At 34.5% G+C, this 23,992-nt stretch overlaps 1 protein-coding gene across 18 annotated transcripts in view; it reads left to right on the top strand.

The window, feature by feature from the left end:
- Positions 1-23,525, top strand: part of C2CD5 (C2 calcium dependent domain containing 5) — a 110,291-nt gene extending 86,766 nt beyond the window's left edge. For 7 of the 18 annotated variants that reach the window (XM_072653518.1, XM_072653505.1, XM_072653511.1 and 4 more), the window contains 5 exons: positions 6,432-6,482; positions 7,344-7,445; positions 8,466-8,656; positions 16,074-16,220; positions 22,174-23,525. In XM_072653518.1, the coding sequence (XP_072509619.1) occupies positions 6,432-6,482; positions 7,344-7,445; positions 8,466-8,656; positions 16,074-16,220; positions 22,174-22,305 (623 nt within the window). In that variant the 3' untranslated portion in view covers positions 22,306-23,525. The remainder of the gene's footprint in view (positions 1-6,431; positions 6,483-7,343; positions 7,446-8,465; positions 8,657-16,073; positions 16,221-22,173) is intronic. The other 11 variants (XM_072653519.1, XM_072653513.1, XM_072653506.1 and 8 more) reach the window with 3 other exon arrangements.
- Positions 23,526-23,992: the final 467 nt, after the last annotated feature.

Below are 23,992 nucleotides of genomic sequence, written 5' to 3' on the forward strand. Positions count from 1 at the left end.
ACAAAGGCTTATCAAGTGTTTTTCATATATATTATTTACAAATCTGATCCATGAGAGATCTGTTGATGCAACTTAAGACATTGAGGGCTTGATGAGTTTTCACCTGTATTGAATTCAGTGATCCTAGGTAGATGTGTACTGATCTCATACTGTTTTGATCTCATTTGAGGCCTTGACCAACTGAATGCTTCATAGTATATACAATTTTACGTTAAGAATATTGATAATTTTATTGTATCAGATTTGAACTAGGGGTCAGCTTCTTTGTTTTAACTTTTTCTTCTTTTTTAGTGGCATTTTATTTTTTTCCAGTTAGATGTAAGAATAATTTTTGGCATTCATTTTTATGAAGTTTTGAGTTTCAAATTTTTTCCTTTCCATTATTCCTTCCTCTCTAAGACTTAAGCAGTTTGATATAGGTTATATAAGTACAATCATGTATAATATGTCCATGTTAGTCATGTTGTGAAAGAAGAAACAGAACAAAAGGAAAAAAAACACACCCAGGAGTGAAAATAGTGTGCTTTGATCTGCATTCAGATTTTGTTAGTTCTTTCTTTGGACGTGGATAGAATTTTCCATCAGGAGTCTTTTTGAATTGTCTTGGATCATTGTATTGCTGAGAAGAGCTAAGTTATTCGTAGTTGGTCATTGAGCAGTATTGCTCTTGCTGTGTGCAGTGTTCTGGTTCTACTCACTTCAGTTTTTAAAAATGCAATTGTGAAAGAAAAATTTCTTTGTTGATTAAGCTGATGATAATTACTTAAAGGTATTTGTGAACTATTGAGCTGGGACAATATATTTTCATTTACTGGTGCTTAATCTGTAGGTACAGAAAAAGCACTGCTAGTTATCATGGTAGTTATGGAAGAGTGTCATTGAGAAGGCTGCCGTTTTTATGCAAGAAGTCATTTTGTGTGACTCCCTATTAGGTTGGTTTATACCTTTTCTAGGATGTACTATGTAATCTGAAGAACATTATAACCTTGTTTTATCTTTGTTTCTTTTCTAAACTATTTTTATTTTCTTTCCTGATTTGTTTTTAAAAGGTAGCTTAGTTTAAATAAAATACTAAGCTAATCATTGCATTTATGTAAGTGTTCTGAAGCTACCAAGTAGAAATATAAATAGATGTGAGACTACAAAGTTAGCTTTAACCTTTTCATGCTAATTAATGGGTTCTAAGTATTTACAAGTTTAAATGGATTTTTATCCTGGCTGTCTATGTATATAAATAATCTAGAGCCTAATTCCACTTGCTACTTTTTCTTCCTCTTTAATATTACTGCCAGAGGCCAACAATTATTAACAAGATTGGAGACTCATAAACAAGTCTAGAAGAAGACAGATCTATGCAGAAGGAAAGATAGAGAGAGGAAGAAATAAAGAAATGAATTGGAGAGGGAAATGGTTGAGGGGGAAGAGACAAGAAGTTATTGAGCCTAATGAGCTTCAATCCAATCTCCTTCATTTAAATCAGATTCTTTACCATTTTTGTGTTTTGTTGTTTTGGCAGTCTCATGAAGCCTGTGGACCCATTCTTGGAATAATATTTTTAAATGCATAAAATAAAAGAGATTCAACTATATTGAACTACAGTCATCAGGATTTTTTAAAAGTTCACAAACCGCAGGTTAAGAACTTCTAATTAAAGGATAGAAAATAAAGCACATAGAGAGATAAAAATGTAGGAGAGGGAGAGAGAGGAATAACTTATAAGGGAAGGAAAAAAAGAATAAAAGAAGGGCAGAGGCAGAATAGGAAGAAAGAATTGTATTATAGGAAGGTCAAAGGTGAGACAGATAATAGGAATAAAAAATGAAAATGGAAGGAGACAGAGATGAAAGGCATTGAAATATACAGGGCCTTAAATAAAGGAGCTAAAATAATCACTTTGAAATAGATTGATTATGGTAGTCACAGTTATGATAGGTATTTACAGAATTAAAGAATGTTAGAGCTGGAAGGGAACTACGATTATTTTTAGTCACACCTCTCATTTTATAGAGAAGAAAACTAAGGTTTCCTTAAGGTTGCAAAATGATGTGCTTACGGGCACACCACTAGTAGATGAAAGCTGTTAATCTCCCAGTCCCAGGTCTTCTAACTCCAAATTCAGCTCTCAGCAAATTAGATTTTTTTTCTTTTATCAGTTATGTACATTTATTTAACCTAACCTCTCCAGTCTTTCTTCTCTTTAGTTTAGAAATGTAGCATAGTTATTACTCTAATGCCAAAAAGACCTAATCATTTTTCTGTTAAATTGATAATCAGCATATTTATTGAGAACTTGTATACGTATATATACGTATACATATATAAACATGTAATTTAAGTGTATAGCTTATTAAACAAACAACCATTTAAAGAAGGAAATCCTGTATTGATAGAAAAACTAAGAAAGAAATCTCAATTTGTCTCCTGATAATTGATACTATCCATTGTTTGTTTAAATAGAGGGATAGAATATAAATTATAGAACCTTGGCTCTGGGTCTAATTGTATTTGTCAAAAAACCCTTTACAATAACAGAAAACAAGAGTTTTAGTGATTTCCGTTTAGGTATCAGGTTTCTCAGGCCATTACTCAAATAGAGCTGTGTTTTCATCAGTGTGTTTCCACAAGCAATGTGGAAGGCATCCATGCATACTAGCCCATCCTGTTGGACTCTTGACCATAACCTCCCATATATTGACCAAAGGATATCAAATCTTTGTTGAATTATTCAAAAGAAAGGCAATTTTTCAGCACTAGTGTATAAAATATGTTATTCTTTAAATTTTCATTGGTATAAAATTTGAATTAACCAAAAAAAAAACCAGTGGATCGAAGTAGTGCCAAAATAGATTAATCATGGGATAGGATAAATAACTAGCATTTGTATAGCACTTTATGGCTTGAAAAACTTTTTATAGTCATTATGTTACTTGATCCTCACAAAATTCATTGACGTAGGTGCTATTATTATCTTCATTTTATGGCTGGGGAAGTTGAGGTTCCGAGGAGTTAAGTGACATATCCATAGCTGACAAGTAATAGAAACAAAATTTGAACCTGTCATCTTAGTTCCTAGTCCAATACTCTGTTACACCACGCTGAACCTCATAAACTATAAATTTAGGAAAATCTTGAAGTCTCAAACTCAGAAGCATTGAAGCACAGGTTTTGTTTTGTTTCTTAATTAAAGAAACCACAGTTTTTGCCAGATTTTACCATTTGTTGTTTCTTATTATTTTCACTCTTTCTAAGTTATTCACAATCTGAATAAGTTAGTGCTTCAGCCACAGAAAGGTTAAAAATTGAGATTAGATGGTAAAGCAGAAGTTCTATTGCCCTCATTCAATTGAGAATCTGACTTTGGGAATCAGTTACCTTACTGTTGTTGTCTGTACCCCAGTTGTAGACTTCAGGCTTCAATCCACCTTGTTCTCTTCATAAAAATCATCTGTTATCATCACTCATTTTGCTCAATGGATTGCTCATTCAGCTGCATTTCATAATCTATACATTATGCATTCTTAATTCTTTTTTTTCCTTTTGTGAATTGGCAAGCCTATCTCTGAATGGCATTAATTTTCATCTAAGCCCAGCACTCTGGGGCTGTCAGCACAACATCATCTTTTTGTTTTGTTTTTTTAAAAGAAAGGTTTGGAAAATTTCACCAGCCATTTCTTTTTCTTTGATTTGAACTTTGCACAGGACATTTTCATTGTATTGGTAAATATCTATGGTGAGCATGTGTTCCTGTTTTGTGACTCACTTTTGAAACTAATAATCAGAGAATTATTGAACAGTCATCTCTGTGGTTGCTTCTGTTAAGGGATCGTGTGTAATTTTTAACATACTCATGAGACATTTTGTTGGATATAAGGCTATACTCTGTTCTAACAAATCAAATACTTTTTAAAAAATCAGCCATCAAAATAATAGGAACTTATATTTTCTGTACATCTTGGTCAGTTTGTGGCCAAAGATTTTGTAAGGATCAAATGATGTAATATCCACAGTGCTTTCCTATATAAATGCTAGTTACTGTTATTATAAAAGCTTGCCTGTTCCTATCTCATATTTTCACCTTTGATACGTGCATAAAATATTCTCATTAAGATTTTAGAAAGACGAGAAAAGGAGGAAGGATGAGAAAAAAATGGACTTTGCCTTGATGCTTTCTCATTTGTTCTTGCCCCTCTTTTTTTTTTTTAATAATCCAGCCTGTGAGGTCTTCCAGTGAGGTCTTTTACAACATCTTGAAAATCATTTCTTGATACCTTTGAAATGGTTCTAGGATCTTTTTTCTCTATGTGTATTCAGTCAGCTTCACCTGTTCTTCATGATTTTATCTGCTTGAATTCCATTTCTATCTCCATTTCCATTTCTTCTTATTGAGCATTAGTTTCAATATTGAAGTGTTATAGTTCAAATGTGATAGCTTCAGTGTTATTGAGAATGAGAATGTTATTGAGAAACAATAGATGACTATAGAAATGCTGCTAGATCTGTTCCATTTCATATTTGTTTGTTGTTCTCTTGCCGGTTTCGTCTATAAACACTCATCGGATAATCTTTAAGGAAACTCTAATCTTTAAAGTTATCTCTTTGTCTTTCTCCCTTGCTCTTTTTCTGTCTTCCCTTATTTCCCTCTGCCCTTCTCTCCTTGTCTTTCTTCCTTCTTTCTCTCCTCTTCTCCCTTCCTATTTCCAGCATTTCCAGTACTATATCCAACAGTAGTATTGACAATGGACATATTTGCTTTACCTTTGACCTTATTGGAAAGGACTCTAGTTTATCCACAGTTGAGAGTATAAGATGGAAATAATAAGCTGGTCCATTTTTCTCTTGAGACACTACTTATTATTTCCGTTGGTATTATTATTAGAAAGGGATGCTGATGATAAAATTCTGTGTTAGACCATAATGGACCAGATTAGGTACAATGAATAGTACTTTAGGCATTTTCTAGACACACGAAACACACACACACACACACACACACACACACACACACACACACACACACACACACACACACACACACACACACACACACCCACACCCACACACCCATTCACACGTATTCCTCTCTTCTGGAAATACCTCAAGTGTCAGGGAAAGGGGACATAATGGGAACTGCTACCTTACTTTTGACTAGGTTGAACTTCAAGATCATGCTAGTTGATTGGCATTAACTGTTTGGGATTTGCTGATCAAGTTCACATTACCACATGCCAATGTAAAAAAAAAAAAAATCTTATTTCCTTTCAAAGTACCTTTCAAATAGGGCAGCTAGGTGGTGCAGTAGATAGAGCACCAGGGCAGGAGTCAGGAGGACCTGAGTTCAAATCTCACCTCAGACACTTTGACACTTACTAGCTTGTGTGACCTTGGACAAGTCACTTAACTCCAATTGCCAGTCATCTTGATGCATATCTGGTCACTGGATTCAGATGGCTCTGGAGGAGAAGTGATGCTGGTGACCTGCACAGCCCTCCCTCACTCAAAACAAAGTCAAGTGCAAGTCATGTCATCATTTCTCTGATGGCACAGTCTTCTTCTGCAATGAAGGATGAACATACACACCTTTCAGATAAATGCTCTGAACTTTTCTGCAAAGTGAGTTCTTAAGTTTTCACATTTTAGGCTTTAGTAGATATATTTTCTATTTTTCAACCATACCTCCCCCTATTTTTCTTACTTGTTGCTATTTCAGTTTGTCTCCTTGGACAATGAACCCTTCTCTACTTTTATCCACATGGATTTTCTTTTAATCCTATTTCCATTTGTTGACTTATTATATTCTTTTTTTATTATTATAATCTTTCTAAAACTAGACTGAATCATAAGTAGGTATATTTTTGTGAGCATTCCTTATTTTGTGTTTTAGAGACATATTCATATGTCTCTAATGAGCCCGTTACAGTTTCTTTTTTAATAGCACTTAAGATTTCATTGGCCTAGGAACTTCCTAGTGAGCAACACCCTCTACCAGAGCCTATCATACTGACTCTACAAATTTTAGTCTTAGACAGTTGTTTGGCACACTGACTTGTCTGGCTTCAAAGTCATTTCTCTCCTCACTTTGCCATGCTCTTTTTTCAGATTTACATATGAAATATTCATTTGGTTTGGTTTTGTCCTGAAGCTTTTGCTAGTATTTCTAGCATTGTATCAAATAGTAGTGTTGATAATGGATATCTTTGCTTCACCCTTGACCTTACTGGAAAGGACTTTGGTTTATCCACAGTTGAAGTATAAGGTATAAATAATAAGTTAATCTCTTTTTCTATGGAGAGACTACTTATTATTTCCTTTGGTAAAAAAAAAAAATTATCTCCCACTCTTCTGTTTCCTAGAGATATTATATAATGAGTAGAAATAAAGATGCTATTTTATATTAAGCATCTGAGCTAATATCATTCATATTGTCTTATCAGAACACCTGGAGAGTGCAAGTTCTAACTCAGGTATACCAGCTACACAAAGAGGTGAGTTTGTCTAATTAAGTCAATAATCACCAGAGATGTGAAGTCCTAGTTTAATGGTGAACATAATTACAATTGTCTGGAAAACACATTGAACACTGAAACGGACAACAAAATGTCATTGTGTTAAAGTACATTTTTCAAAAAAGTTGGCTTTTGGCTGCTTAATATTTGTTTTTGTCTTGGAAAGGTAAGAGGAATTCCTTTTAATTTTTAAATGTAGAGATACAAATTTTCTTCCTTGGATATTATCAGAGAATGTTAGGTAGCAAAACCAGAAGTAGAAGTAGAGTTTTAGCTAGAATAAGTCTTGACTTTTATAATACTAGTAATATGTCCTTGGAAAATATTTTTCTTTTGTCCCTTATTTTTTTCCTCTACTTCTGATTCTGGTGAAGTTAATTTTGATTTTAGATTCAAATTAGAGAAAATAATTATTGACAGTATCGTGGAATGGTAATTTTTCAGAAGCTCTCTCTGAAAAAATCCTAAAAGTAACTTAGGACTAAAATAATTAAAAATATTATAAAAATAGGAAGTATGGGAAGAAGTTAGTAGAAAAAAGAATATTACTTATGTACTTATGCTAGTTTCTCTAGCTCTGATTTCTCTAAAATATCACACACATTTGTGAATTATCATAAAATCTCAACCAACTAATTGAAGTCTTGGTTTTGGAAAAACCAGTGTCTGAAAGCTCAACTTAGAAAAAACACCCCTATCTTAACTGACTTGGAAAAAGTTCATTCTTTTTTCTTAGATACAGTTAATTGCTTCATCAGAAGGACTGTTGTGACGAACAAGACACGTCATCCATATTTTTTCTTTGTTTTTTTTTCTTTTGTTTTCTGTCTGTGTTTTCAGCGACATCAATTGATTACAGTTCCTTTGCAGACAGATGCAACAGCTGGATAGAGCTCATTAAACTGAAAGCTCAGACCATAAGACGTGGATCAATTAAGACAAGTAGGCGGATGTTTCTACCACATTATGATGATATTCTGAGAAGCATATCTCTGATTTCCTAGTGGTGAAGGCTGGACTTTACTACCCAGTAATAACATTGCCAATCAAATGTGTATATCAGAGTGTGAAAGCTGCAGACACTAATGGCCTTTTTAACAAATACTATAGTAAAATTTTTAGGGCTTTATAATTTAAAATGTAAGGTTTATTGTTTTTTTTTAAGTTTTTGACTTTATGAAAGTACTAACAAAGTATATAAATAGGTACACACACAGGGAAAAGAAAATAAATTGCTCAGTTTTTGAAGAGATATTTACTCTCTAGGACTTCAATGTACCATTTAGTAAATGACATCCACCATGATATGAGAATACTTCCAGAAAAACAATCAGCTGACTCTTCCCTTACTCATAAAATCAGGTTTGTTACATGTGTGTCCTGTAATATCCAAAACATATATTGGTGTAGTTTGATATGCTTTTGTGAAAAATCAGTTAAAATCATTTATAGGAGAGGCATTCATTTATGATGTTAAATCATGAGTTCATTAGTCACAGGTCTGATAAAAAAAAAAGACAAAACATTATAATTTATAGTATCTACAGACACTGATGAAGACTTCTGATAAAATGGAAAAAAACTGTGCTGGTAAATGTAACAACTTTCACACTCTTCTTATAATAATTTGTTTCTACAGCAGATACTTGTTAAAGCTCTGCCACTTTTTCTTTCTCTTCACTTTGTAACTGATCATTGTGTGTGTAGCTACATTGCATCACTATTTTCTTTTGCAGGAATGTCATTTGCCTTCACCAAAGAGTTTCATTGCAACTTTCCTCTTGTATTTTCTCTCTTTATTTTCAGTTGCATGTAGTGCATGATAATGTCTTTTCTTTCATGACATGGCTTAGCTTCACAGACAGCTGAATGTTGTTACACAACTACTTGGAAACCATACAGAAGATTGATCTGAGAGCTATCATTCAATCTAAAGACTTTATTTTCTTTCCCAAATTTTAGCTGTGTCAGTTGAGAAAGCAAGCCCATTAACTGAAGGACATTTCCGGCAACGTTCTACTCCTGCGTGTGCAAATTCCACAGTTGGTGTGGTTAAGATGACACCCCTTTCTTTCATTCCTGGGGCAAAAATAACAAAATATCTTGGCATAATTAATATGTTTTTTATACGGGAAACCACTTCTTTACGTGAGGTGAGCTCCATATACATTATTGTTTTTATTTTGCTAATTTATACTAAGCAAACTATCTAAAAAATTACAGTTATCTCCAAAAAGGGATCAGCTGCACTAATGACTTACTGTTATTGTCGATGTAAATCTGTGTGTTATAAGTAAAGTAGTATGTTAATGTGACATTTTGAGCACTTCCAGCTATAAATTCTGTTGTATTGGCTTTCGTGCATACCTACTCAATAGACTTATCCTCTGTAATAACTACTGTTATTGCAGAATTCTAGTTTATTTAGTTTTGTACATATTTTAAATTTGTTGTTAAACATTCCTAGACTTACTCATTTAGGATAATTACATAAATTCATCCAAATTTAATGAAAATTTTACTGTTATCCTATGATGGCATACCTTATTTTATGCAATAGGTAGTTACTGAGATGTTAAATGTAAATTTGATCATATTTTATATTTAATATGCAATTTTCTATCTAAAATGATTCCTTTTGTGTCACTCAATAGGCATCTATTATGTGCTAAGCATTATACTAGACACTGAAGATACAAAGCCAAAAATGAAATAGTTGCTATCCTCAAGCTTACATTCTTTTGAAAGAGACAAAATTTGCATATATAAATATATATGGAATGTATAAAAATATTTTGGGAGAGATGGAGCTAATTGTTGGGGGGATCTGCAAAGATTTCATATAGAAGATGATACTTGAGCACAATCTTTGAGGAAGTAGTGGACTCTAAGAGACAAAGATGAGGAGAAAGGGCATTCTAGATTTGGGAAGCATATAGTGCAACCTCATGGAAACAGGAGATGAAATATTATGTTTGATGAACAGAGAGGATAGTTTGGCTAGCTCCTAAAGGGGAGTAACGTATAATAAGGTTGAGAAGGTACGTTAAGCTCAGATTGTGAAGAATTTTAAAAGCCATATAGTAGAGTTTATGTTTTACCTTTAGAGGCATTAGAGAACATTGAGTTGAGCGGTAACATGTTCAAACCTATGGTCAAGTAAGATCGTTTTGGCAGCTGTGTAGAAGTTAAGATTGGAGGGAGAAACATTTTGAGATAAGGAGAGGCTGTTAGGAGGCTGTTGGCCATTGTTCAGATGAGACAAAATTATGACTTAAACTAAGATGGTGCTTCTATAAGTGGTGAGAAAGGCTTGTATAGTATAGTTTGGAGATAGAAACAACAAGATTTAGTAAATGATAAAAAGTTGTTAGAGATAGAGAGATGAGGATGGAAGCTAGATTATAAAGGTTGAGAAGTGTGTGACAGAAGAGGAAGTGGAGATAGTGAGTATATAGATACCTTTTCCCTTCAGTTTGACTATGAAAGGGAGGAAAAGATATACCACATAATAGTTACTACTCCCCAGTTTAGCTTTAGTGACTATCTAGATCTGAATATATATCATTTATTTAAGTGAAGGCATATCTGTAATATTTTCTAGAATTTTGCTTTCTTTACTTCCCAAACTTTATATCCTCTTAAGAAAAAATTATTAAGCTTTCCAGTGCCAAGCTAAACGTGGTAGATGTTTCATTGCCATACCCCTTTCTTCTACCTCAGGAAAAAAATATATCAATTGTAAGATCGTTAAATTAATTGGGTTCATGGTAGTTCTCTTGAACTAAAACTTAACTTTTGTATAGAGGACCAATTTTAAATTAATACCAAATTTTTAATCATGTCATTGAGAAAATATGAATTCACTGGATTTTATTTAAGTGAAGAAAAAAGTACTTCCTTTAGCTGTGGTGTAAATTATTAAGCTGTTACAACTTCTTAAACCTAAAAACAGGTAAATAAGCAGAATTTACATGATATAGTTGAATTGGAACTGTTTTATTCAGCTTATTAATTCAAAAAAAAGGACATAATTCAGCTTTTTTAATAAATTAATTTTCTGTAAAGTAAAAATCATATTATTCTATTTTCTTTTTAAAATCAAACATTCATTTCCTGAGGAAGAAAAATCTGCAGTTGAAAACAAAGGATGAGGAAGGAATTCTAAGTGATTGGCTAGTTTCAGGGGTATTTCTTTAACACCTGGGAAATCTCCTGACTTCATGGAAATATTTATTAAAAATTTTTTAATCATTTAAAAAAAATCTCTTTAATTTCTAGTAGAATTGGACAGCCATATTCTATTTTACTGATTGCTTCTAATGCAGTGCATATCACAGTCTGAAAGTTATTCAGGTTCAGGTTATATAAAACAGTGACACAAAATCGACAAGTTAATTTGATCAGACATTCAGTCAGTTCCATGAAAAAATGACATACAATTTTTAAAATTTTAAGCTGGTTGAATTTTTACATTTTTAGCTAGTTTTACCTTGGCATCATGTGATTTCAGTTTTTTTTTTTCAGTCTTTACGTATCCCTTTAAGGTTTGCAAAGCACTTTACAAATATTATCTCATTTTATCTTCACAACAGTCACATGAGTTAGGTGCTATTATCCTCATTTTACAGATGATTCAACTAAGGCAGACTGAGTAAGTCATACTAGTCAAATAGGTAGTAAGTGTCAAAGGTCATATTCGAATTCAGCTCTTCCTGACTCCAGGTCTATCAACTGTGCCATCCAGCTGCCTCTAAAAAAAGGTAACTTAAAATCAGGGATATTGATGACAAAAGAAACCTTATTATTTCTTACTATCATTTTATCCCTCTTAAATATTAGTCTGATTTTATCAGATATATTGATCAAGCCAATGGTCATTCCATTATTAGGCAGAGCCAAGGAATGTGCCACTAACAGGTGGAAAATCAGATGTCTATGAAGCAAAGGATATATAGGGAAAAAAATGTGCTGTTTTTGTCACGTGTTTAATTCCTCGGTTCCAAGATTCCCTGATATTATCATAGTTTTCATCATCCAGAAGATATAGAGGCCCCATTGTGAATCTTGACTTCCTTGTAACTGATATTCCCCAGGCAGACATTCGATTGTGATGTTGATTTTTAATTTTTGCCAGTATGGCTGCCTGAATGAGAGGCAGATCACCTAACTCCTATATGCCAGTTCCAACCCCCCCCCCCCCCCCCCCAGAAATTTGCACTTGACTGAATAGTGTTGAAAATAATGCTGTGAGAAATTACAATAAATGACTTCTTCTACCCCAGAACTTTATTAAAAAAGTCAATGAGAATCTAAAGTCAGTAAGAAAAGAGTCTCCTTCAACAAAGCAAGCACTAGTATGACTAGAGACAGGGCAGATGTAACCTGCAAATCTCTGTGTCCAGAGGACCTTGTAAGGACCTTGTAAGGATCTTGGAAGCCATAATTAATAGCAACAGGCAGCAACACAGTAACTAACCATCGTGGTGCTCCTTGTATCAGGCTGTGACAGCCCATTCCCAGAGGCTTTGAGAGCCCCACGACTGAACTGAGATGCAAGAGAAAGATTAGAAGATCCTCTGTTCTGAACTTAAGTGATTCAAGGAGTAAGAATTAAGTTTTATTGCGTCCAAAGTGTAAAGATGTAGACCATTTTTTCATGGAACACTAAGTTATCTTATATTGCCTTGACCGTGATGAACATTTGAAAAAAAGACTAATGAAGATAATTTCAACTCTGTTGCAGAGGAGGTGGAGGTGGAGAGATAATACAAAGAGCTTAATAAACTTGTTCCATTAAGTCATCATAGAATGTCATAAACCTAGAGCTGTAGAAGACCATCCAGTCCTGTCCCTTGTTTTATAGATGAAGAAAATGAAGTTACTTGTGACATTTCTTCTCACAGATAGTATCCAAGATGGGATTTCAATCCACCTCCTTTGAGGCCAAAACCAGTACTCTTTCCACTCGGCCACTTCAAAGATGACATGAAGGAAGCATGACAGAATACAAATATGAAAATATGATTTATATTTCAGAAACAAAATGAGCCAAATGCTTTTAGAATATAGAGAAGCCTCCACAATATTAATATTGGTAGTCACTGAGCATGGTGAGCACCAAATAGCAACATGAAATTCTTTATGCCTCAAAAAGAAGTGTCTGATTAATAATTTGGGAGTAACTGCTAAATCATTGGTCTGCATATAGTCAGACTATCAACTAGTAAATGATCAAGACATATTTAATCAAAATCAATATCAAATTTAAAGAATCATATGAGAATATATGGCATACAGTTGAAGCAATTGAATTCTGAACTCTTCAAGCAATTTCTTGATACCCTAAAAAGAGCAGAAGTCAGTATTCTAGCACCATTTCCTAAGGGAGTTCAGCTGATGCACATCAGAATGGTAAGGGAACCAGAAGAGGTTCAGAACTATCTTAACTCCCAAATATTTGAGTTGTTTGCAAAGCTGAGAGAAATGGAAGTCACAGGGATAATGCTGATTTAGAATAAAAATTCATTTCTAAAGTATTATGGAGAAGGATGATGAAGGTTATCACTAGTATATTTCATCAGACAATTAGGAATATTGGGAGGAAAAACAGGTTTACAGAAAGGCTTGTTGAATGGACATTTTAAAACCATCATATCCCTAATGTATGTAAAGATGGAATTGGAGGGCACAAAATCGATGAAAATGGACAGGATGTGTAAGGATTTCTTTGACAGACTCTTCTCCATCCATGACATTATCTCCATATTTGGGCTTTAACATCATCATTCTTATTATGTGAGGAAGTAGGAAAGGTAGGAATGCAGAAATGAAAAGAACTCAGTTATACCAAAGGAGGCTCATGTAACTCCCAACATGTTAGATTGCTTTTGGTGGAATTCTCCAAGTGTTTCTGATGGGTCAGGTGACACTGTTTACATCAAGCCTTAGAAGGTGGCATAGCTTCCTAATTAAGTCCATAATCATTCAGATTCTCCACATATCAAAAAGGCAAATGGATAAATATTGCCTGTTGTACAGTAATATTTATTTGGATGAACATCCCATGGAGCTACATACTTAGTATATACAGGGCATTCCAAAAGTCTTAGTGTAGTTTTAAACTATTGAAGTACAGAATTGCACCAAGACTTTTGGGACAACCTTTATTTCATGGGTAGACACCGAAGATACACAATGACTCTACCCATAATTGAATAGATGACAGTGGGCTAGATTGCCTTTGAGAAATACTAATATTCATTTAGTGATTATACATGACTGCAAGTCATTGTTGCAATCTCCGAAGACAAAGTTGTGCATCAAGCCAAGGATAATGGAGAGACATATGGTGAATGTGAATGGGCTGCAGCATGCTCACATTGAAGAATTGGATTTGATTGATTTCTTGTCATCAATTCAATTCAACCAAGCATTCATTAAACACCTGCTATTTGCAAGGTGCTGTGTTAGGAACTAGGAATTCCGAAGTAGGGAGTTTACATTCTGTTGGGAAAGAAGGAAACAAATAGTTATTAAGCATCTACCATGTGCCAAGCACTGGACTATAGCCTTCCTCAGAACAACCTTGGGAGGTGGGTGCTATTATTATTTTCATTTTGTAGTTGAGGTAACTGAGGCAGACAGGTTAAATGACTTACCCATAGTCATACAGCAGGTGTCTTGAGGCAGGATTTGAACTTGGTCTTCCTGACTCTTAAGATTAGCACTGTGTCCACTGTGGCTCCTAGTAGCCTCTGAAGGATAGTTTAGAATACAGACTCTAGCATTTAAGGCTCTCTGAAGTTTGGTTCTTACCTACCCTTCCACCTTTTTTTTTCATGTTTCTTGGCCCTTTGGAAACTCCAAATTTAATATAATAAGCATATATTAAGTGTGTTCTAAACACTAGAAAGAAAGGACAAGAAAGAAAAGTAAGAACTTACACATTACTGGGAGATATGACAAAAAGAGCTACATAAGGGAATTTGAGGGGAAGAGCACTTAATAGATAGGACATCAATGAAAGCTTCCTGTAAGAGGGTCCAATATACCATGAAAATATGATTGACTCAGTTGTTTGTGGTTTTACTCTATAGGTGTGAACTGTGTAATGATAAGTTCCATAAATATTTATGAAAAATCTGCGTATGTAGGACTGTTAGGTGTTATAAAACAAGCTTCTTACAGTTTTAGAGAAAGGAGAGTAGCGTTGAAAGAGTGCTAAACTTGGAGTCGTGCTACCTGAGTTAAAATCTCAGCTCTGTGACCTCACGGGGCCTCAGTGTCTTTATCTGTAAAATGAGGGCACTTACCTAGATAACTTCTGTGGACCATTCAAGCTCTAGATGTATGATCCCTTGTCTCTGAGAAGCAGGAGTGAAGAGATGCTGCATTGCAGGTATCTAAAGGTGAGAGACTGAATGTTAGTTCAGGGAACAAATAGGTCAGTTTGCCTAGAAGCAGCAGTGCCTGATGGGGAGTGAGATGAAAGAAGTGGCAGAAGGAAAACGAGTCAGATTGTGAAGAGCTTCAAATGTCAGCTTGAGGAGGTTAAGTCTAACCTGTCATATATTTCATATGGGAAGTGCTGTGATGGAACCTGTGCTTTGAGGAGAATGTTTTGGTAGCTGTGTGAAGTATGGATTAGAGAGGAGAAAACTGTAAGGAAGAGGGAAATCGAAGAGGAAAAATTGAGGGAGATTGAGCTTGGCAAAAAGTAAGCAGGATATTGGGCACTGTGAGTGGAAAGAAAGGAAAGTATGAAGGAAATGTTGTGGAATAGATTTGACAGATGTCACAGGCAGAACCTGACTCCATGTCCTACCTCCATGTTGTTAGACACAGTCCCTATTCCTGGATTGCCTTTTTTCATCTCTGTCTTTCAGTCTCCTTGCCTTCGACATTCTACTGAGGTATCGCCTCCTCAGTGAAGCTTTCCTTGAATTCCTTCATTTGCTTGTACTCTCCCTTTTAAATTTTTCCTTGAATTTTCCTTCTTTATGTGCCATAGCCTCCTAGAAAAGTATAAACCCTTTGAAGACAGGGACTCTTTGTTTTGTATCTTTCTGCTCATGTCTTACTCATAGCAGGCATGCTTAATGTTTATTTTTGTTGCATTTTTATTAGAAATGGAAAGTTTCACCTTATTTGGGATTCCAGTCTTGACTGGAGTGCTCCATCTCCCATTAAGCTTGTTTGATATCTGCTTCATTTCATCCCTATTTTAATTAAAAAACCCTTTCTTGGAGACCAAACCAATCTTGAAGAAAGAGACTTCCAACCTTTCTTTAATTAGGGGTATCAGCACAAATATCCTGATAGTAAGATTTGAAAGCTGAAAAGTTCACTTAAAGATCACTTAGTCCAACCATCTCATTTTACAAATTAGGAAGCAGGCCCAAAGAAATTTACTGATTTGCCCAAAAGTCGCTGAAGTGTTTGAATTTCAAAATGTGAATGAAAAACTTAGTTATCGTAGCATTATGATAATTAAGTGTTGTAATGCATCTAGCATATCTCATATCTGCTTTCATATATGATGTACGTTATCTTTTTTTTTCCCTTTAGGAAGGAGGAGTCAGTGGTTTTCTTCATGCTTTTATTGCTGAAGTGTTTGCAATGGTGAGAGCTCATGTTGCAGCATTAGGAGGGAATGCAGTTGTCTCCTATATAATGAGGCAGTGTGTGTTTATGGAAAATCCAAACAAAAATCAGGTGAGTTAATGATAAAATTTTACCTGCCTTTTTGGTAGGAAAAAATATGATGCTAATAAAAATTAATTCTATCTGTAGCTGTGTTTTCTGTTGTACAGTACTTTTTTTGGTTTGCTGTATGTCTTATTAATTATGGCCAGGCCTCACTCAAGCATTCTTTGTAACTTCTTTGGACCTTTTACTACTTTGGAAATTGAACTGCTAAGGTCACCGTTTTGCTTTGTTTTATGACACCTAAAAGTTGAGACAGGAGGGCCAGTGTTACCTTTTCCAAAACTCAAACTTTGACCTCATTTGGGAAAAGGTAGTGTCCAACCCCTGACTGCCTTTGTGGTAAAGGAACACAGCTTACAGGAGGAAAGATGGGCTTTAATTAGGGAAGAGCAAAAAACTTCTGACTGTTTTTCTTTTTTTTCCCCTTCAATAATAACGGTAGTTTTCTTTTGTAGCTGCATTGTTGCTTGTTTCACTTTTAAACCCTCTCACAAATGCCTTTTGTTGACTTTTGAGTTATGGTAATGAGAAAAAGTGATGCATTTTAAAAACATTTTTAAAAATCCCTTTAGGATAGAATTGCAACATCAGGGACAAAAGAAAACATAGAGAATAAATCTGAATCATTGAGTTAGAAATAAGAACTAAGTCTTAGTGCCTAGTTCTGACTCTAGGGCTAACTGTAATGTCAGTCAAATCACAACTTCTCAGAGGAAATGTTTATAATACTAAATTGCATATACATGTACTATACATGCAGGTGTACATAAAGTTTATGCTCAGTACTTAGTTTTTCTTCACTTTCTTTGAGGCCAACATTTTTGTTGTCCATTATATTTAATTTATATAAAAAATCACCTTGGTGCTTGGAAATTCTTATTTTTTTTCTTTTTTGATCAATTTTGGCAGTGTTAAAGATGAAGATTGCTTCTAGTATCCTATAGTTTTGAAATAGAAATAGGACTGTTCTCTAAAGTTAAATGTTTATTAAATCTTTTGCATAACACTCAGGCTGTACTCAGTTGAATTGGTCTTATGGTGCTGTTTAGGTTAGAAAGGCAACAAAGTGATTATCTCTCCTGACTTAGTCACCATCCTCTTAAATAAGTGTTGTTGCTCTGAGGAAGAGCTGTTGTGTATCATCAGAAAACATAGCAGAAATGATCTGTGATTTAATTTATGCAGATCCCTTGTATCAAAGCAGATTGTAACCCTGCACTGCTTTAGTAGACAGTTGAATGATTTCCTGTGGAAAAAGATACCATCATCTGGTAACTGCTCTTCTGGTGATGAACCTTTCCAAATTTAGCTGTGCTAATTCTTGGACATTACCAGGCCAGCATGTTTATATTTTGGTAGGACCTGCAAGATCTCATGTGCTGACATTGCTTTTGAGACTCCAAGGTTACCACTAAACTGCAGTGAGGCAGTGGAATATGCTGACTTAAAATGCATTTTAAAAGATCCCCCCCCACCCCCATCATTAACCTTGTTTTATTATTTTCTCATGTTGGCGATGTAATGAATGTGTATTCCTTCTACTTACCACAATGTCTGCCTATATTGAATTAATAATACAGCAAGTATTTATGCTGTGTATAATGCAAAACAAGGGCCTTGAATCTCATAAGGGAAAGTGGAGACTGGATATCAATTAGGCATTCCTAATTCTTTTCTTCTTCAAATTCTTGGGGACATTTTTGTTTGTTGTTTTGGTGACTGTCTTGTTTAAGGCAAATGATTAGTATATTTGAAGTTGGGATGAGTGAGAAGAATCAAAAAGAAAGAGCTGCTTGATGACAAAACAAAAGAATTTCAAAGAGAAAGCCGATCATCTTCCGTCTCCTCGTGGTAGTCTAACGTTAACATGCTATCAGGCAGTTGTTATAGTGTGATTATTAAATGTGTGTCAGCCAGAGAAAGTTTATTCCTTGGAGAGAATTTATTGTAACCAGTTCAATAAAAACAGATCATAGGACTGTGGAACTCTAAGGGACCATGGAGATAATCTGTTACTACTTTATCATTTAAAGATGAAGAAACTGATGTCCAGAGAGGTTGAGTGACTTGCCAGTCACATGGATTAAATTGCCAGGGACTTGGAACAAAAACCTTGGACTTCGACCAAACATTCTTTTTTCTCTTCCATTAACATTGACTGGTTCTGAACCCTCATTTGTAATTCACTCTGAGGGAATTTTACCCCTTACCTATTAAAAGTACTTCTATTAAATCAAAATTTTTTTTCATTTAAAGTTTAAATGCAACACAATACATTGTGATGGAGTGCTGGATTTGGAGTCAGGAGAGACATGAGTTCAAATATCATCTGATCTAATTGTATGACAGTGGGCAGTTTACAGCCTCTCTGAGCCTCGTTTTCATCAGCTGTGAAAAGGGAGAAAATAAGATCTATAGTACTTAACCTCACAGGATTTTTGTAAAGCTCAATAAAATATATGAAATGCTTTTTAAAAACTTTAAAGCAAACTCTAAATGTTAACTGTGACGACGACATTTTCTCATACAAGTTACTTTCATGGTAGTCATGTTAAATTTGTACTGAGTGGTGCATACTTGGTGACCTGGTCCCCCATTCTCACTTGTGAGTTACCTGAAACTAAGTGGGGATTGAAGTGAGGTAGCATGGAAAAATGTTTGAAATCAAGACAGACCTTTCACCTGACAATTGCTTCATGGCTGTGGGAAAATGTGAAGGCACAAAGAAAATTTTTCAGGAGCTATCAAAAGTTGTCTAAAGAGACCATTGTGGATATAGGAGAAATTTGTAACCAAATTGACTTTTGAAGATGTGTATGAATAGGGGAAGCAAAGGTAGGTAATAAAAAATGAATGCAAAAGCATGGCATTGTCCTATAAGAAGTATACCAAGAGTGTGAGCTGAGCCTGGAAAGGAAAAATAAGGGCAACAAAATGGCTTTTTAAAGCTGTCTTATGGAAAAGGGGAGGATCAAAGAAGGAGTAGAGTAGATGCTGTGGATGAATTAGTCAAAACAAATAATGAGAAGAGGAGAGATAGTGACTTCTTGTTTTGCTTATTTTCTTTTTTTCGACAAGGAAAATAATCTTTGGACTGAAAAGGCCAGCAAAAATGACCAAGAAGTCAAGATAAGCAGGGAGATAGTTAGAGAGCTCTTAGCTGCCCTTGATAAGTTCAAGTCCCTAGGCCTAGCTGAACCCTACCTGCAGGTAGTGAAAGAACTGGTAGGTTTAATTGTTGTTCTGCTTCCTGTGATCCTTGAAAGATCATGGAAAACTGGAGAGGCACTGCAGGATTGGAGAAGAGCAGATGTTCGATTTTTTAAAAAAAATGTGACTGGAGTCAGCTTAGCTTCAACTCCTGGCAAAAGTATGAAATATATCAAAGAGGTTTGGTGAACATTTAGAAAAAGGATCAGTAACTATAAGGTACCATTAAAACAAGGTCATGCCAGAATAGTCCCATTTTCTTTTTCTTTTTTTTAAATTTTACTTTAGGCTCAAGTACCAGAACACAAATACAGAATAGAGAAAAGAAACAAAAACATAAATTTAAATACTGGAACTTAAATACAAAGTAAGAAAAAAAAAACATGTCATGCATAATGGAACATGAGAGGATTCAAAATATGTAACAATAAATTTACATTTCAAGAAAGCCTTTGTGATAAATAATACATATTGTGTTGAGAACTGTCCATCCTTTCTTTGCTTCCTTGTGAGTTTTCTTTTGTTCGCTGCTGTGTACTTTTTTACTTTGTTCTTTTTTTCCTCTCCCCATCTCCCCCAGAAGGCTGTAATTCAGTTTGGATATATTTCTCTGTATGTACTCCTGATCTTTGTTTTTATGTTTGTGCATGTCTCTTGTTTCCTATCCCTCCTGCCTCCTCTACTTTACTTCTATCCACTACCTTGCCCTCCCATTACTTGCCTACCCCCCTCCAAGGATCCCTGCCCTATCCTCCCATTTTCATAAAGCTAAGCACCCTTCTCTACCCTGCTTTGACCTATTCTCTCATGCACCCTTCTGAAGATTCCTCCCTTGTCCTCTCCCCCTCCCTACCATTTTATTTCTTCTGAATATAGAAGACTTATACTCTTCTAAATATATATGTATTGTTCCCTCTTGAACCCATTCCTGATGAAAGTAGGTTACCAGAACTACTAGCCCTCCTCCCCCAAGTGATTCCTCTGTATTGATTCTTCCTCTTGCACCTCATTTGTATAACATAATTATTCTTTTTAGCTGTTCCTAAATAGTTTTACTTTTAAAATTCATATCATACTTAGGTTTACCTCAATCTTTCTTATGAGCTACCTAAGTATTAATAAGAATTTTAGACATATGTTTTACATATATAAAAAGTAAACACTGTCCTTATTAAATCCCTTATAATCAGTCTTTTATATCTACCTTATATTCCTCTTGGCTATCATTTTCTTTTTTGATAGGGTTTCTATATTGGAAAATCAGGGAAATGCCATGAATATAGCTCCTCTAGAATATAGCAAAACATTTGACAGTGTCTCATGCTGTAATGGTGGGAAAGATGGAAAAATAGGTTATAGGTATATATACTAGTTATATGCTCGTTATATAGTTATAGTTATGTATACTCGTTCAGTGGCTAGGCCCAGAAAGTGGTCATAAATGGTTTGATATGAAATGGGAAAATTGTCTTCAACAGAATGCCCCAGGGAATTTGTCTTTAGCCCTGTGGTCTTTAACATTTTTATCTATTAATTGGATAAAGATATAGGTGGCATGCTTATCAAATTTTCAGATGGCAGAACTTGGGATAGCTAAAATGCTTAGTAAGAGGATCTAAAACTGACAGATTAGAATGAATGGTGGGTCAAATCCAGTAAGATTAAATTTGATATAGATAATGTCTTATAATTGTGTTCAAATTAAAATTACAAGATGCTGGAGGTATGGCTAGAAAGTACTTCATCTGAAAAAAGGTTTTAAAATAAGAAACCACTGTATGAATGAATAATACAGCAGCAGAGATATGACAGAATGGAAAACTAATCTTAGGTTGCATTGATAAAGGCATAATGTCTAGCACTAGGTAACTGATTATTCCTTTGTGTGTTGTCCTGGTCATGCCACAGTTTGTGTAGTTGGTTCAGTTTTGCATGATGCACTTTAGGAAGGACCTTTGTAGGCTGAAGATCCAGGCAGTTTGGAGAAGAACCTCAGAATCAACGCCATGTGAGGATTTGTGAGATGGTTATCATCATCTTCTAGTACTTGAAAGGATGTCATATAGATGGATTTTACTTGTTCTGTTTGTCCTCAGAGGACAAAATTGGAACTAATGTATGGAAGTTGCAGAGAGGCAGATTTCGGCTTGATGTAAGGAAACATTTCCTAATGATTAGAGCTGTTTATATGTGAAACAACTTGAGGGGCAACATGTTACAGAGAAGCAATGTGGTACAGTTGAAGGAGTGTTGGATTGGCAACCGGAAGACCTTGGTTCAAATACCATCTCTGCAACTTGTCACTTTATGTGACTTTAGGCAATTTGATTAACTGCTCTGGGCCTCAGTTTTTGTCATCAGTAAAATGAAAAGATTGGATTACATGAATTGAAATGGATTAAATGATCTTCAAGGACCCTTCCACCTCTCATTTTATGAGTCTATGGTCAAGAGGTATTGGGTTCTTCTTCAATGACAGGCTTCTTCAAATCAAGGCTAGATGGCCATTTGGTCTGTGTTCTTTCCAAGTTCAAAATTTTATGACTGTTTGGTTAGCTCATAGAAAACTCTAACTCAGTTTCCTTATTTATAAAAGGGGAATATTCATACTTGTGGCAGCTTCCTCTGAGGATTGTTATAAAGGTCAAATGAGATGTCTATAAAATACTTTGTAACTCTTGCAAAACAGAAGAATGCTTATATTATATTTGTTGGTTTTATGATTGACTATTTTCTATTGCACTTACAGGCTCAATGTCTAATAAATGTAAGTGGCGATGCAGTGATTTTTGTACGTGAATCTGAATTAGAAATTGTATCAACTCAGCAACCCATTGCCAGCTGCCAGCCTTCATGCAGTGGAGGAGAAATTGCTACCTGAGAAAGAGCAACAGAAAAAATCGGTGCTTGTTGTAAGGGGTCTACCTACTTCTTCAGAGTTGGTCCTTCTAGGATTTTAAAAAGTAGAGCTTAATATGAGACAATCAAGAAAGGTGTGATGGAGAAAAATTCTCTATTCCTTTAATTTTGCCTGCACAGTCTAGACAATAAGAATATTGACTTTGGAATTTGTGGAGAAAAATGTCACAGAACCATTGAAGAAGAGATGCAACCTACATGTGAATTTAGCTATTTTTTAATAAATACAGAGCTCCAGAATACTATTTTTAAATAAAGTGTGTTCATTTGGAAGAAATCATTTAAAAAAAAACCAGCTAAACCTTGGAACATAATCAGGAAACTAGGACAGTTACTCTGGTATAATTTTGAAATAAGCACTAAGTTCACAAATGTATTTAAAATATATGAGGAAAAACTTTAGCTAATGGAAATTAAGAAAGGTACCCAAAACTACACGGATTTGAGTTTCTTCATCTCTTTTATTTTGCTCAGCAATTTGATGACTTAAGGAGCAAGGAAGGTGCTTTTAACACTTTTTTTTTTATAAAGTCTTATAATTTGAAGTTAATTATATGGCTATAATTAGCACGTTAAAAGGTAATTTATCAGCACTGAGTCATTTCAGTATGTTTCCATGCTGCTTTTTTTTTTTCATTTAAATGAGAAAACCATCATACTTTAATAACTGATTGTACCAAGCTATTTCTTAACTCCACAAATGCTAACTTTGGAATTTCAAATATAAAATAGAGACTTACTGAAATTCATTTGTTGCAGGTTCAGTCAATTTTGTCTAAATGTAGCCATACTTCATTCAGTTAGATGGGGAAATCAGTTTCTAAGAAAACTCTAACCTTTTATTGAATAATAAATGGTGCTTTAGAATATAATGTGCAAGTGAGTTTGGATAGCATTTGACTTGGAAATTGTAAGTGTAACTTGAATGTAAATATTGCTTTGCATTTTCACATAGGAATAATATTTTTTCCATCAATGCCAAATACCTTCTGTAAGTGAATTTTTTCAAAAATCACATTCCTCCTTTGCACAAGACAATTTCTGTACAAAACTTTCTTGCTTTGGTGTTTCAAGAGAACAGTGTTAAATAATTAACAATCTTTTCTTTGAATCATCATGTGTCAAGATTTTTTGTATTTCTTCTTTACTTTTAATTTTCAAATAAAAAGTTTGGAAAAACAATGCAAACTTGAATATCACTGAAACTCCTTTTGCTTCTAGAGCCGTAGTGTATTTTGAATCTTATACTTTAACTAAAATCTTGTTCTGATTTGTAAATAAAACTTAGTTTTGTGACATCAAAATTATTAATCAAAGATTTCTTTCACAGGTATATTGTAATATCTTCCTTTTCTTTGGTTGGGTCCTTGGATTTGCTTTTGAAAAGTAATGCCCTTATTTTAAAACCTTGATGTTATTTTTCTTTAAAAGGGACAATCTTTAAAAAAACAAAAGTAAAACAACATTAAAATTTGTTTTGCTAATTGAAATTTGATGAGTGAAGTCACATTCCCTACTCACACTTTCCTCAAGTAATCAACAATGAAAATTTTAGCAGCCTGTAACTATTCTTAAATTATATGTTTTAAATTACCTACTGTGACTTATTATTACTAAATCTTAGTACTGTCATGTTCACCAATATGTTT

The sequence above is a fragment of the Notamacropus eugenii genome, chromosome 3 (genome assembly GCF_028372415.1).
Source record: "Notamacropus eugenii isolate mMacEug1 chromosome 3, mMacEug1.pri_v2, whole genome shotgun sequence".
In the NCBI taxonomy this organism is placed as follows: Eukaryota; Metazoa; Chordata; class Mammalia; order Diprotodontia; family Macropodidae; genus Notamacropus; species Notamacropus eugenii.